The sequence below is a fragment of the Pavona decussata genome, unplaced genomic scaffold, assembly GCF_977016875.1.
Source record: "Pavona decussata unplaced genomic scaffold, jaPavDecu1.1 SCAFFOLD_64, whole genome shotgun sequence".
In the NCBI taxonomy this organism is placed as follows: Eukaryota; Metazoa; Cnidaria; class Anthozoa; order Scleractinia; family Agariciidae; genus Pavona; species Pavona decussata.
The window spans coordinates 3,530,162-3,544,945 of record NW_028145484.1 but is presented as its reverse complement, the minus strand read 5'-3'; the positions used below and the strand labels follow the sequence as shown (position 1 = coordinate 3,544,945).

The following is a 14,784-nucleotide window of genomic DNA, read 5'->3' as shown; positions in this document are numbered from 1 at the left end:
ATATTGATGTGAAGAGTTAACCTGTCAAAATAAATCAAATGAACAAATTTCACTCAAATTCGGGTGTACCCCCGCCTTAATAGAAGGGGGGTGTCCAGATCTAGTCTTGCCCCAGTTGTTCAAAGATAACTTTGATCCAACTTGCTATGCAGCCATTTTATCCACTGGATAGCCACTTTTCCGCTGGCCGGATAACGTTATCCGCTCTTAGGGCAACCTGGTCCAATAGGCTTTCTAAAGAGTTTAATATAACGGTTATGTCTTATGACATTCACGATAAAGCTGATAAAGGGCAAACTAACCGACAAACCACAACCGATCGACGCGTAGTTTAACTAGCACTTCAGAAGCAGAAGAAAGATACCATAAAGACATGATTGGAGAACGAAGGAATGTACATCAATTGGCTCACAAAACGCAGTGCTTCGAAGCAAATTTATCAGTTCTTTTTCTTTCACATCAACATTGCGATAGATCCATGCATAACTATGAACGTACGCTAGTTATGGCGCCGGACCAGTTTCAACATTACACAGAGTGGCGGAGTGGGTTGCAGAACAAGGACGTCAAGCACCCAGTTGTTCAAGAGCGGATAACTTTATCAACTGCATGGGTAAGTCGCTATCCAGCAGAGCAAATGTACTCAACCCAACGCTTTTGGCAAGTTTTCCACGCAATCCCATACTCGAATTTGACATGCTTCTATTCTATCCACAAATTATAAGGCTATCGGGAAAATCTTGCACACATTTTATCTGCCGCATAGTGACCTATAAAGTCACTTTCAATTGAACTGACAAACCAGCGCGCAGTTTATATTGCAGTTCAGAAGCGGAAAGAAGATACTATGATACTATATACAGACATGATTATAGAACGGAAGGATATACATCTGGGCCCAGTTGCTTAAAGCCCGATTAAGCTAATCCTGGGTTAACGTGAACTTTGATTCGAGTATATTTACTAATCCATAAGGATTCGTACAAAAGATTTTTGTCCCTAAGTCTTGCCTTAGACTTTTCTTTACCATTAGCTTAAAATGAGCCTTTAAAATCATTTTAACGAGCGAGATGAAAACCTCGGTTAACTAAAAGAGCGGATAACTTTATCCAGTGGATAAATCGCAATCTAGCGGATAAAATGTACTCCAACCAATACATTTTATCCGCTGGATAATGACTTATCTGCTGGATAAAGTTATCCGCTTTTTGAACAACTGGGGCCTGTTGTTTTACAATGTACGGTGCATCGAAGTAAATATATCAGTTAGTACCTTTCCTTGCAGCATATAAACAGTGCACCGAAGCGTTTTTTTGTAACGGTGTGGCAGCGAAGGAGAAACTGATAATCGAACACTAATCGGCCGTACAGAGGGTAAAAAAATTCAGTTAATTTTGCAATTTTTGCATAGCCGTAACGAATAATCGTAACTGATTTGTAAAATTATTAATTTTCGGATAGCCGTAATAAGTAAAAATTTGTAATTGCGTTCCATTAGCATCAGTTTAATGAAAGAAAGACTCATGTGTGTAACGATGCTTTTTGCGGTACTCGGGGCCTAAATTCAGCTCGAAAAATGTATGTTTGAATAGGCCATTTTACAGTTGTGTGTTGAGTGACCTGGCCTTGGATTGTTAGCGAGGCTGGGGGTGACCTTGTTTTGATACAAACCTCAGCTTTTCCTATGTAAATGCCAACTAGTTAGCATAAGAACAACATGATCTCCATATGAAAACCAGTGAGGTTTGTAACAAGACAAAGTCACCCCCAGCCTCGCTTACAATCCAAGGCCAGGTCACTTAGCACACAACTGTAAAATGGCCTATTCAAACAAGTTCAGAAGTTGCTTTTTTGACTTACAGACAGTCTACAAATGACACAAATGGTGTTTTGCTAAGGAACAGTCCGTGAAATCCGCATTTGAGCCGGCGTTGAACAACGAAAAAATATCAAACGAGAGGTTAGATAACACCATGATACGGAATCACCAAACAACAGCGTCATGTTTAGCGCTAGGAACAGGACAAGGTTTAGGTTATGTTTAGGTTAACGTTAGAGGACGTCTGAAATTACAATTTCTCATGTCGGCTACTTTTCAAGACATAAATCAAATCAGTATTCCTAAACCGTTTCACAAACTCTGGCAGTCAGAATATTGTGGATACCTAGTCAGGTTAATACCGCGTTTTGTCGCTTTCATTATATTTATTTTCATTAAATATTCGGCCGTTTTTGACTTCTTGTTGATGTGCCGAGTGAAATAAACCTAGTTAATGTACGTATAGTTAGTGGTATACTCCCACTCTCTTTGGAAAACAGTAAAAAGAAACTAAAAAAGCAATTGTCACATTTTCTACTTGTGCATAAATGCAGTTTAATGAGACCATTGTAATCGCCGATAACTTCAAAATTTCAACAGAAGACTTTGAAAAAAGAGCTAGCACAGTTTTTCTTTACTTGTATGCAACATACTCAACCGACAGATGCATGGTCTCCAACGGAAAACTTGAATGTAGGGCGGAAATATCTCCTAATTAAAACACTGACCACTAATGAGAGGTAAAGTTATCAGCTGAGTAGAATGATACAAAGCGGTGTTTCAAGTACAGGGTCATACTCAGTCGAACAAGTTGAAAGGCCAAAGTTTGATAGGTCCTGTAGATAACGTCTTCTTACTCGATGTGTGTTATCGTAATCTTTGTTACAAGTTAAGTTTGGTTGTTCAAAGGGTGCGATAAATGAATTATTCTATTTGACTTTTGTTTCGTTTGAAAGGTACAGTAACAATTGATCTGTCCCGACGGCGAATTGTAAACTATTAAGGTTTTACTACAATGAAAAACAAAATGATGGGCGATAGCTTTTGTCTTGTCTGGTGTTAAGTAAGAATGCCAAAAACTGGCCGTCCTTGAGGGGTAAAATTATCAAATAGAATGAAACAAAGCGGTGTTATCGGGACCTTCGAGAAAAGGGTGGTGGTTGTGCCACCGCTTTTCACCGCAATGACATCGTGCAGGTTATTTGTTTCCACGTCCTGAAATTTTAAGTGGCCATCTCCCTAAGATCCTCATAACCCACTTTGGTCAGTTACAAAATAGATTTGCTTCATAACTTGCATGTGAATTACTCTTTGTTTCTGGAAACTGTAGAAGCAAACTAAAAAAGCAATTACCACATTTTCTATTTATTCATAAATGCATTTAACGAGACCATTGCCATCGCCGATAACAAATTATCCAAAAAAAAACTATGAAAATAGACCGAGCACAGTTTTTCTTTACTTGTATGTATCATTGGGCTGTTTTCGACTTCCTGTAAATATGCTGAGTAAAATGAACCAAGTTAAGGTGCATAGTTAGTGGTATACTCCCAATCTCTTTGGAAACTATCTGAAAACAAACAAAGAAAAAAATACAATTATGAATGAATGCATTTAAGGAGACCATTGTCATCGCCGATAACTTCAAATTATCCCAAAAAGAACTATGAAAAAAGATCTAACCCAGTTTTAACAGATTTTATTTGCAAAAACACCGCTATGTACTCTTACCTTACAATGCACTACTAAACTTACAATTTTTTTTAAACACACCCAGCATCACTTACAATACAATACTAACTGTTAATACATTAATCCCCTAAAATACGATGCTTCGTTTGTAATACCTTACTAATACATTACAATACTTACAATACATAGTGTTTTTTACTTGTGTCCATCATACTCAACCGAAGACGCATTTTATTTGGTTTATTGTTCTTGGTTCTTCAATGGTCTCCAAGAAAACTTGCATCTAAGGCGGAAATATCCTCTAATTGAAAAACTGGCCGCCCATGAGGGGAAAAGGTGTAAAATGCAATGATACAAAGTAATTTTTCAAGTTCATGGTCATACGCAATCGAAAGTGGAAGAGTCAAGCGTTGGTAAGTCTTGTAGATAACTTATTGTTACTAGATGTGAATTATCGTCATCTTCGTTAAAAGTTGAATAAGGTTGTTCGGAAATTTGCGATAAATGCCATATTCTACTTGGGTTTTTTTTTTCGTTTGAAAGGTAAAGAAACAATTTATCTGTCCCAACGGAGAATGCTGATCTAAACTGAGTTTTACTACAAGGGAAAACAAAATTATTGGTGATAGCTGTTGAGAATTTAATCTAAAGTTTCACAACAAGGGCAAAAAAAAAATAATAATAATAATTGACAATAGCTGTTGTGTTGTCTGATGCTAAGTAAGAATGCCATGAAAAAAATCACCACAGTATCCAATAACCATTTTTGCTAGCTGTTCTCACAGTACGCCGGATAGTTTTTGTGCCGACACGAAAGTCATTGACAAATTGGCCTTCTGCTTAGACATGAAACTCTGATTTCGGCGCGGTTTTTCGGAACCAGAGCGACGCTACCAGCACTGGAACTTATTATTTGACAGGTCAATTTTCCAATTTTCTTGCCACTTCACTGAAGGGTGATGAGATGAACTGTTAAACAGATCGGCAGGTCATCCAAAGTCTTTTAATGGTGAGGGTCGGCACATTCCGCGAAACCTACGAAGACTTCCCGGGCTCGCAAAACTGGAAAAAAATATCAGATATTGAGTATTTATTGAATTGGAAAGCTAAATGTTAAAATCTCTATAATTTTACGCGATGTATTTGAGAGTTGGAACTGACAATAACACCAATCAATAAAAATAAAACGGAGTAAAAAAACTATTCTCATTGGACCCGTTAAGTTATCGGGACCTCTCTTAAAAAACGCAACAGTCTCCATTAAATTACGAGTGACATCATACTTAACCGAAGGCTCATTTTATTTGGTTTATAGTTGTTAGTTCTTCCATAGTCTCCATTAAGACTTGAATCTAGGCCGGATAAATCCCCTAATAAAAAAAAACTGGCCGCCCATGAGGGGAGAAAGTATAAAATACAATGATACAAAGCGGTGTTTCAGATAGATGGTCATGCTCAGTTGAATAAGCTGAAGAATCAAATGGAACGGTCATGTTTAAAAATGTCCTTCGCGCCACGGACTCAAACGGCAGCGAAAATAAGCAGCATGCAGGAAAGCACTTTTTGTTTTAAATTGTCATATTGTACTCAGTTTAGGATTTCATCAGCAGGCCTGAAAGGTCGAACCGCACTTAGACGAACCCTGATTTGAAATCCTGATTTCAAAGTTGTAATTTTTTGGAGGAGCGCATAGCTCGTGTATAATCCCCAATGGTTTCTCTATGGGTATCCTCCCCATATGTTTCTCTCTATTTTAGTGTTATTTACTTATCTTTTATATTTTAATATATATTTATCATGTAACGATGTGCAAGAATAATGGCAAAAATATATACTGAAACTAAACTAAAACCCTTACTCAACACAATGAAAGTTTCTTCAGTGGGTAAAACCTGGTTTTATCGCCTTTGATACTTAATTTGGTGGGCTGTGATCAGATAAGTATAATCAAAACTAGATCGACGGTAGATACAGAAATTCCTATCCTTTTATCTCAAATTGAAAACGCAACAGATAGATATATAGTTTACTCATCTTAAAACTTACAGCCCCTGGGACGGCTGAATTATGTCACAAGTTCTGCAAATAATAATATTCTAATACTAGCAGAGCTGCGTTTCTAATCGGTCTCAAATAATTCTAGAACTAATGGAAAAGTACTGCATTCCCTGTCGTACTTTTTATTAGTGAATGTTTAACAATATAATTTTATTTTTTTAATTTTTAAGTCATCAAATTTGGCACCGATTGTGAGGTTAAAGATGCGGATTTTCGTCGCCATTCAACTAATGATCAGCGTGCTGGTGTCGCTTCACATAAGCTCAACCTTAAGCTGTGACACTGCCAACTGGTGGAGCAGTTTGGACAAACCTGGATGGTCTACATGCCCCAGAAGCAACACGTACATTAAGGGATTTTGGAGAAACGATCCCGCGAAGAACACCGGTTTTCTTGGTCTGATTCCGGGGATTCAAGGGGTCTATCTTCTTGAAGAAGCAAGTTGCTGCGATGCACCGGGCGGTTATTCCAGTCAGTCAACCTGCCTAAATCACAACTGGGGAACTACCTTAGATTCGTAAGGAAAGCAGATAACTTAAACTACGTTCATGTTTGCATGAACACAGAAAACATAAACACACATGAACTATGTTTACATGACCCTTGGAACAACATAAAATAATTATCGTTTTTATATAGATTTTATATTGTATTGCATTAATTAAAAGCTATCATTACTAAACAGTCAAAACGGCATGGAATTAAGGTCTAGCAAATATTCCCTGACCACGAGGAGAGGACATTGTCAGTGGCTTTCCCTTTACCAAAAGATTAGTGTGCGATATTCTTAGCTTTTAATCACTTCAATATATTTCTGAGCATTGACTTGTTTGTGTCAAGTTTGTTACTTTGTTTATGACAGGTTGTTTTCAGTTTTGAGACCCTTGTTGCATGATTTTATTATTCTATTTCAAAAAGGCCTCGTAAAAATTAATTTGTTGTTTCCTGTTTATCTTAAATTTTGGTTTTAAGCCAGCATGTCTGGGGACTCTGTTATAATGCTTAGAAAAGTGTGTACGATTTAATCTGTTTTTATAGGTGCACATCAGGAGAGGGCTTTGCTGTGCGTCTAAGATACTGTCCAGTTCAGCGTTGACACTCTTGTAGCAGGCACGATTTATTTTAATTTTCTTTTTCAGAAACAACGTCTGGGCACTCTGTCCGACTGGCTACTACTTGAACGGCATCAGAATAAGCGGTGAGAAATACTTACATCAGATTGAAGAAGCAAAGTGCTGCTGCCCGAATAACCACCCAGACGCTTATGCGGATTGTTACGACGAAGATGTTACGAGTTCGTTCGATAGAAAGGGCTGGAGTCAGTGCAACCGTGCTGGTTATTATATGGCTGGATTTTGGAGGGGTACTTGTGACCTCATTTATTGCATTGAAAAGTTCAAATGTTGCAGCATGAAAAACGGTAATTATTTTCTCGCCAATCCCACTTTCTAAAAAAACAAAGACAAAAAATGAGAGCTCCAAGAGATAACAACAACAACCTGAAAATTCGAGTTCTCCCAACTGAATTCGAACCTGTGGTCTTACGATTACTAGTTCGGATGCTCTACCACTGAGCTACAGGAGACTCGTGGGAGCTAAGCCCATTGAACTAGGTTTATATCACAAACGTCCTGCTTTCTACTAGCATTGGAATGTCGATGAGTGGTATACGTGAAAAAAATGTAATGTTGTGTTTTAAGCCTGGTGAATAAGTAAAAAAGGGCAGTTAAAAGGATAAGAAAGGAACGGTGCTCTTTCACAATAATAAACAATTCGTAAATGAGACTGCACTCGGTGGGCCTTGAACTTAGATTTAACTCTTATTATAACTTTTGAAGTGAACCGGTGAGAGTTTCTGAAATAACTTTATTTTGACAACTTGGAAATTTATTCTGGCTTGAATGAAGTTCAGTATTTATATTACATGTAATAATGTCTAATTGGAAGGACAATACGTAACCAGTTCACTGACACACTTCTGCTTCAGCTGCCGTAAATGGAGGATGGAGTGCATATGGAGCCTGGGGAGAGTGCAGCACGTCCTGTGGTCCTGGTATTCAAGAGCGCAAGCGCACTTGCACCAATCCTCCTCCGGCTTATGGCGGTGCACAATGTTCAGGATCCAACAAAGAAACACAGCAGTGTAATAAAGGCCCTTGTCCAGGTCAGTAAAAGACTTTCCTCTTTCCCGCCGAAGTAGCCAATAACTGGTTTCTTGGTTTTTTACCAATTTACTTTCATTCCAACTTGCTCTCCTCCGTCTGAGTAATCAGAGAGACTAACTGACTAACAAATTGACTGACTGACTGATTAACTGACTAACCGACTGACTGACTAACTGACTGACTGACTGACTAAATGACTGACTGGCTAACTAACTGAATGAACGACGTATCGACTCAGATGAATGACTGATTGGCTGACGCGTCTGATTGACTGACTGACTGACTGACTAACTGAATGAATGAATGAATGAATGAATGAATGAATGAATGAATGAATGAATGAATGAATGAATGAATGAATGAATGAATGAATGAATGAACGTGAATGAATGAATGACTAACGGACTGACTAACGGACTCACTTAATGACCAACTCACTGACTGAGTGACTGACTGACCGTCTGAGTCTGACTGATGGACTGATTTGGATTGGCTGTGTGTCTGAGTGCTGACTGACGCCCGCACTCGATCACTTATAGACTAACTGACACTGACAGAACAAAGACCTTTCAATTAAGCGATCGGCAGAGTGAGTGACTGACAGACTAACGTACCAGTTTCATCAAGTTTTACTTCTCTAGAAATAACGGTTGTAGTTCCTTTTTTATTACAGTAAACGGTGGATGGAGTGACTTTGGAGCCTGGGGCGCGTGTAGTGTAACTTGTGGAAAGGGTATCCAGGAACGATCAAGGAGCTGCACCAATCCCCCTCCAGCAAATGGCGGCGCAGGGTGTTCTGGGAACGCCAAGGAAACCAAAGAATGTGTTCTTGGCGAGTGCAAAGGTCGGTAAACTAGAAAATTGCAGAATTTTAAATAAAAGTAGGCAGAATTTTAATCTTAAATTTAAACATGGTAGATGTTTTTCGTGCTTGTAACAACATGGCTGCAGTTTTACGAAGAAAAGCTAATTTTTTGTTCTTCAAACAAACGCAACTATACAGCTGTTAGCTTTGAGAGTTTTATATAAGTGTCTTGACAGTTGTTTTTCAGAGGAAACTATCTGGTAACCTATGAATTAAAATTTAGGCGCACTGCCTCTTGTAACTAGAGCGGAAAATGACGAGTAGTTAGAAGCAGTTTTGTAAGACAAGAAACGACTGAACAAGCATATGAATGGTGCAAGAGGTTATCAGAGACCTTTACGCCTAATGTAACTTATATTAATTATCTGTCCGAAGCTCAGCATTGAGTACCGTAAGGTGTCTGCATGCCCCGCAAATGTTTAGCGGATCATTTCCCTTCAGTGCCTGAAAAGCATTGTCTTTATTTCAGTCAGATTTCATCGACATGAAGAACAGCTACGGAAAAGACACGTCGTTATGCATCGGTCAATTCCATGAGTGCTTACTCACCCCCCTCCCCCCAAGGGCTGACCCCGGGGAATTAGCATTGTTTTGGTAAAGAAAAAAAAAAAGAAAGAAGGGAAAATAAACGAACTGGTCAGAAGCCCCAAGGTGCAGTTTAAAAAAACACCGTGATTTCTTCACTTGTGGGTTTACCTTTATACTCATGAAAGCTTCTTTAAGCCAAACTAAGTCTCGGATAAGGCCCATTTCTCAGTAATGTGACAGCGATCGTTCCGTGCTGATCCACCATCTAATTTATGTTTTCCACAGACGTACTTAAAAAGAGTTTATTGTCTTTGACGGTGAACTTAGTGAACGAGTTACATTGGCTGCCTGTTTGTTATCGTATCGAATATAAAATAATTCTTCTTACATTTAAGGCATTGCATGGTATGGCGCCTGATTACTTATGTCATTTAATATCTGTCTTGCCGCCGTCTAGGTATAATAGGGAACTTAAGCACCGGACGTTTTTGGGGCGACGGCGACGTCTACAAACGAGCCAGCCTGGGTAAGAGGGCGCCGTCGTTCCCGCCAAAATCCAACCTTAAGCAAAGAGGTGTTTTTGCGACGGCAACCCTTTCGAAAACTGCCTTGAAAGCTTGCGAAAACTTCTGTGAAAAATGTCTTTTCGTGAACCAAGAGAGATGCTGTTACTAGCATATGATGGCAAAATAATTTCTGATGAAGAATTCTTGGTCTTGTGGAAGAGCTGCCGTTCTAAGAACCCAGATTTTCCGCACAGTTCGCACGCAAGATTTGATCTTGAAGACATCAACGAAACCGAATTTTTGGCAGAGTTCAGAGTCGATTATCGAGCCTGTTCAATCTTCTCTGGGTTGACTCCCAGAATTTGTCACGGTCTGGACTGCCTTTCTTGAACTGAAACAATTCGCTAGCAATCATTTCACGCAACAGGAGAATGTCGTGGTCATATGATTCCATTACAGGTTGTTTTTTTGATAGCCATCTCCACGCTAGAGGCTTAAAAGTTCAAAAAATGACTGCAAATACTTGATAAGCGCCCGTACAAGCGCCAAAACGATAGAATAATATTTTAAGCATCGATAAGTACAAAAAATTGAGGGCAAAATGATATAAAGGAACGAAAATCATAAAGGCGAAACTCACGTTTTACAAGCGACGTCAAAATAAGCAATACAAAGTCGGCGCCGAGTCGCGACGGCTGACCATGTCGGCGGGAAACGTGAATCGGAAGTAAATTTGAGTTCCGGTTGCCGTCGGCCCGTAGAAAACGTCTGGTGCTTAAGTTCCCTAATTTAAGGCGCAACGACGACTCTGCAACTTTATTAGCTTTCCCGACAATAAGAACCAAGAAGACCCTGGCGGATAGGTCGTTTAGTTGTGCTGCCCCTAGACTTTGGAATCTGCTTCCTACCACAATAAGATCTATTTCCAGCTTAGATACTTTTAAAATTAGACTTAAAACTTTTTTATTTAATAGGGCATTTTAAAATTAGTCACTATAGTTATTATAATTAATTTGCATTATTGATGAATTATTTTATTTATTTATGGCATTTTAGAATTGTAATTTTGAAATTCTATTTTATTTTTTTATTTAATATAATTTATTGTAAGGCGCAGTTGAATATTTTTATAGAAACTGCACGGTATAAATTTTTTATTATTATTATTATTATTATTATTATTATTATTATTATTATTATTATTATTATTATTATTATTATTATTATTATTATCATTGAACTTATCATTGAAACGAAACGACAATAATGTGAAGCTAATGTGAGGCGGAAATCACCAGGCCGTCAAATGCCCGGGGATAGGCTAATGCCCGACCCCCGGGTACGGACAATATTGGAATATGCCCTGCTGATACCCCGGGGTTAGGCACTGCTGAAATTGACTGATGCATAATCAAACTTTGATGGTATCATTTCCTACCATTCCCTTACAATTGTTACGTTCAATTTTTTCCTTAAATCAATCTGGTACCCACATGTCCTCAGGCTCCTTGGCCAGCGGTTGGTCTCCAACCCGTTACGAGGCAGCCAATCAGAAAATTAGTTTTTTTCAAATTCCCCAGAGTCTCGACCTGAGGACCCTGGGTACCAGATTGACCTCAAATTATTGACTTTAAAACTGGCACGCACCCCCAGATTCAGTCATTTTATTTTAAAAGCAAACAATAAGCAAGGAACCGCACTTTCATTGATTTGCCGTCTTCTTTTCATACCTTTACAGTTGATGGTGGGTTTAGTGAGTGGTCAGAATACAGCGCGTGCAACAAGACATGCGGCAAAGGAAAGAAACTTCGAACCCGTTCATGCACCAACCCACCGCCTTCAGGAGGAGGAATGAACTGCAAGGGAAAATACACCCAGAAAAAGAAATGCAAAGTTCAATCGTGCAAAGGTATGGATTCGAAACATTGTAATCCCTGTCACTAGAGATCCGGTTGTGATGACGCCGCCAAACTTGTGACTTTGGCAGAATTCAGGCCAAAAATTGAAAACAGTTTGATTGTACATGTGATTGTTCTTGATGTTTTTAGTGGTACCCACCGTTTCTATTTATGTATAATTTTCCAAATTTTGACTTGTCCTGTTCTTTAGTTTAAAAGTTTTGCTGTGACCAAGCCTGGTCATCCTACGTCGATTTCCTTACATATAAAATGCATTAACTGCTAAGAATTGCTTTGCTGTTGGTTGGATGATTGTGTGACTGTCATACACTTACGTCTCTCCAGCACAACAAAAGAAGCAGACTTTTGAAGCATACGTTTTGTTTAAGTCATTTCTAGTATTCATCTATGTCTTCTCTAAATTATTTGTTTGGGATATTATACGATTTATTTAGCATACAGTGTATATGTTTTGCTTGTTGATATCCTTGTAGTCTTATTTTGCATTTTTATACTATTATATTTTTATAATTTTGATAACTAGATTCATGTAGGGCCACAAGTTTATTATTTTTTATTTTTATTATTATAGGAAAGAAAGGAAAGAAAGGATAAAATGGTTGACGTCAAGGGAAAATCAGGTAAATATACGATAAGCGTTTTTCTTTGTTCATAGCGTACTGGTGTGAAGCTTTCATTGTAAGTATGAACACGTTGCTGCATTTACAAAGAGATAGAATTTAATAGTCAAACTGTGTCTAGTTCGTTACGAGCTTGAAAAGACCTGAGAAGTCAATGATAAAATCTACACCATCGGGTGTTGAGCGCAAACCTGTTAGATATTTCAGCTACTGAGTGCAGAGGGACTGGTGACTATTAATTAAAGGATTTGTGCACCAGGCATTCTCGAAGACCGCCGGGGTAGTTAGTCGGGGCGGGACGGACCCCACCCCGCTGGAATGCTCTTACCAGGATGTACATCAGGTTAAAACTAAAATTAAACTTACATTTATAACACTGACAACATTCGAAGACGTTCCTTCGATTTTATCGATGTTATTTTAAACACTTGTATATTTTTAAACCACTGATCCAATACATGATTATGTCAACACATTGTTACTAATATTTCATGAAGTTAGCAAATTTCAGAATAGTCCTGGTGTTTGTCCTGGCGCACTAATTTTTCTTAAATTTCAACATGAAAACGACATTTATTGGGGAGATTCATTTATTTTAGGTCAAACAAAGACGTAAATTTTCAATTAGGTAACAGGCTCTCGGTCTTCGGGGAATGATCTTTAGCTAATCGGCTATTATCTTGCAGACTTTACGGTTTCGCCGATGAAAAGAGGATTCAAATTGAAAGTAACTTCACATGACTTTACACGCTATCAGCCACTCCACGCTAGGCTAATAAAGCCACAAGTTTATAGTTTTCAATTTCCAAACATATTGAATCCAACGATTGGCGTTTACTAATACACTAAAAAGGGGTTTCACACGGAGTATATTAATATAAAACCAAACTTATTTTCGTTCCAGGTCTGCAGTACTGAGAAGGGCCTGGTGACAAATGGGGACCAGCTAGCTTGTATTACCGCTTGATCGAAGTTTGGGGACAATATAAAGTTGAAAACTAAAATAGGGAAGATAAATCTAAACTTGCTGGATTTTTAGTCACAGAGATAAAATGTGGAAGCCTAGTCTAAAAGTTCACGATTTTATCATTTGCTTTTTGGTGCTGGAAAGAATAAAAGAATGTAAAAACATATTGCTATTGTGGCGAATCTTTGTTTTTCCTTTGTTTTTTTTTTTTCTTGGTTCAAAGTGCTTAAAACAGGTTGATTGACTGAGTGACTGACTCACGACTCACGAACTTTTTTCCAACACTTTCAAAAACGTCCAACACGATGAATGTCCTGCGTTTTAATAATCAGTTCAATAAACAAGGAACTGACGTTTTAGGCTTCCTCGCCTTCTTCATACAGTTACTTTATGTCCACTAAAGAAAGTAATGTTTTGCTCAAAAGTATTAATGTTCGAAAATGAATTTGGCGGTTCACCATGCAACCGACTCTGGCATTTCCCGATTTGAAAACTTGGTTGTAGCACAAAATATTTACTAAGTGAAAATCCTACAGAAAAATAACATTTCAAGTAAAGCTGGAGAACTGTAAGTGTTCTATTATCACGTGCACTGAATTACAGCGCAAGAGATAGGGCCCTCGTCAGCCACACCTTTGTTTTTGTTTATATGCGAGAGCAGTTGGCTATTACATTTATTCGGAGCATGTCGAAATGAACGAAATCACTGTGAAACTACTAAAGGTAATGAAAGATACTTTCAGGAACACAGCTTACAGTTAAGCAATAAGATTTCGCTTCACCATGCAATATCAATAATTTCGATGGGATCGAAAATGGCGGAGGCTGACTAGGGTCCTTTAATTGTATTTCTTTTTCTAATAGGTCACTTTTGAGGCCTGTTTATATGACGTATCACGGGTGACGCAACCGCTGTGCAGGCCAACTTTTCATACATTTCTTCACAAAATCATGTGACGAGCCAAACATGACAAAAGAAGGTTGAGTTTAAAATTACCTGCCGAGTTTATTTATTTATTTCGCCGCTAATAAATTGCATTAGCAGAAAAGAAAACAAATACACATCAAATTAAGACTAATTACGAATTTACAACACCTCATAAATACTAAATTAAAATTATATTAACTACTCGGCATGAATGAGAAATTGCAGAAATAAAATTTATTATACGGATTTACCGATTTCAGTAAGTGATAAGTGAGATTAGGTAATCCATATATGAGACATGGAAATCACCATGCGAAGATTAGTAATCACCATGCAAAACTTAGTAATCACCATACGAAAATTAGTAATCACCATTCACCATGCACAGCTGGCTGGTACAAAAGTGCACTTACCCGGGAGGGGTGTGTGCAGTTTGTTGCCAGCCAAAGGTTTCACGTGGATTCCCCCGTCAGGCAAATTTTAGCCTAGGTTTATTTTATTATTAAAATGGCGCCCAATTTGAATTCCAAGTCAACGAAGGCCGGTGTCTCAATAAATGAACTTCTCCGAGAATGAGTTGCTCAGGAAGGACTGCACATCATCCTTCTTGGCATATTGTGAGGTAGATAAGTGTGTGTTTCAATTTCAAGCGAATTTTAGCGAGATTTTCGAAGTGCTCTACTCAAATGACAGGTCAACATGGTCAAATTACGTTCA

At 38.3% G+C, this 14,784-nt stretch overlaps 1 protein-coding gene across 1 annotated transcript; it reads left to right on the top strand.

The window, feature by feature from the left end:
- Window positions 1-2,499: 2,499 nt before the first annotated feature.
- LOC146478516 (uncharacterized) lies at window positions 2,500-13,284 on the top strand. The gene is made up of 8 exons (XM_085112153.1): window positions 2,500-3,924; window positions 5,740-6,086; window positions 6,709-6,989; window positions 7,557-7,733; window positions 8,408-8,578; window positions 11,372-11,542; window positions 12,124-12,172; window positions 13,077-13,284. The coding sequence occupies exons 1-7, from the start codon at window positions 3,886-3,888 to the stop codon at window positions 12,144-12,146; spliced, it is 1,209 nt and encodes a 402-aa protein (XP_084968279.1). The 5' UTR covers window positions 2,500-3,885; the 3' UTR covers window positions 12,147-12,172; window positions 13,077-13,284.
- The last annotated feature ends 1,500 nt before the right edge of the window (window positions 13,285-14,784 follow it).

Excerpts from the sequence above, each read along its gene's own strand:
- LOC146478516 (XM_085112153.1), top strand. The coding sequence starts at position 3,886 with ATGGTCATACGCAATCGAAAGTGGAAGAGTCAAGCGTTG. Across the intron at positions 7,734-8,407 it reads TAATAAAGGCCCTTGTCCAG|TAAACGGTGGATGGAGTGAC; the intron begins GTCAGTAAAAGA and ends TTTTTATTACAG. Across the intron at positions 11,543-12,123 it reads CAAAGTTCAATCGTGCAAAG|GAAAGAAAGGAAAGAAAGGA; the intron begins GTATGGATTCGA and ends TTATTATTATAG.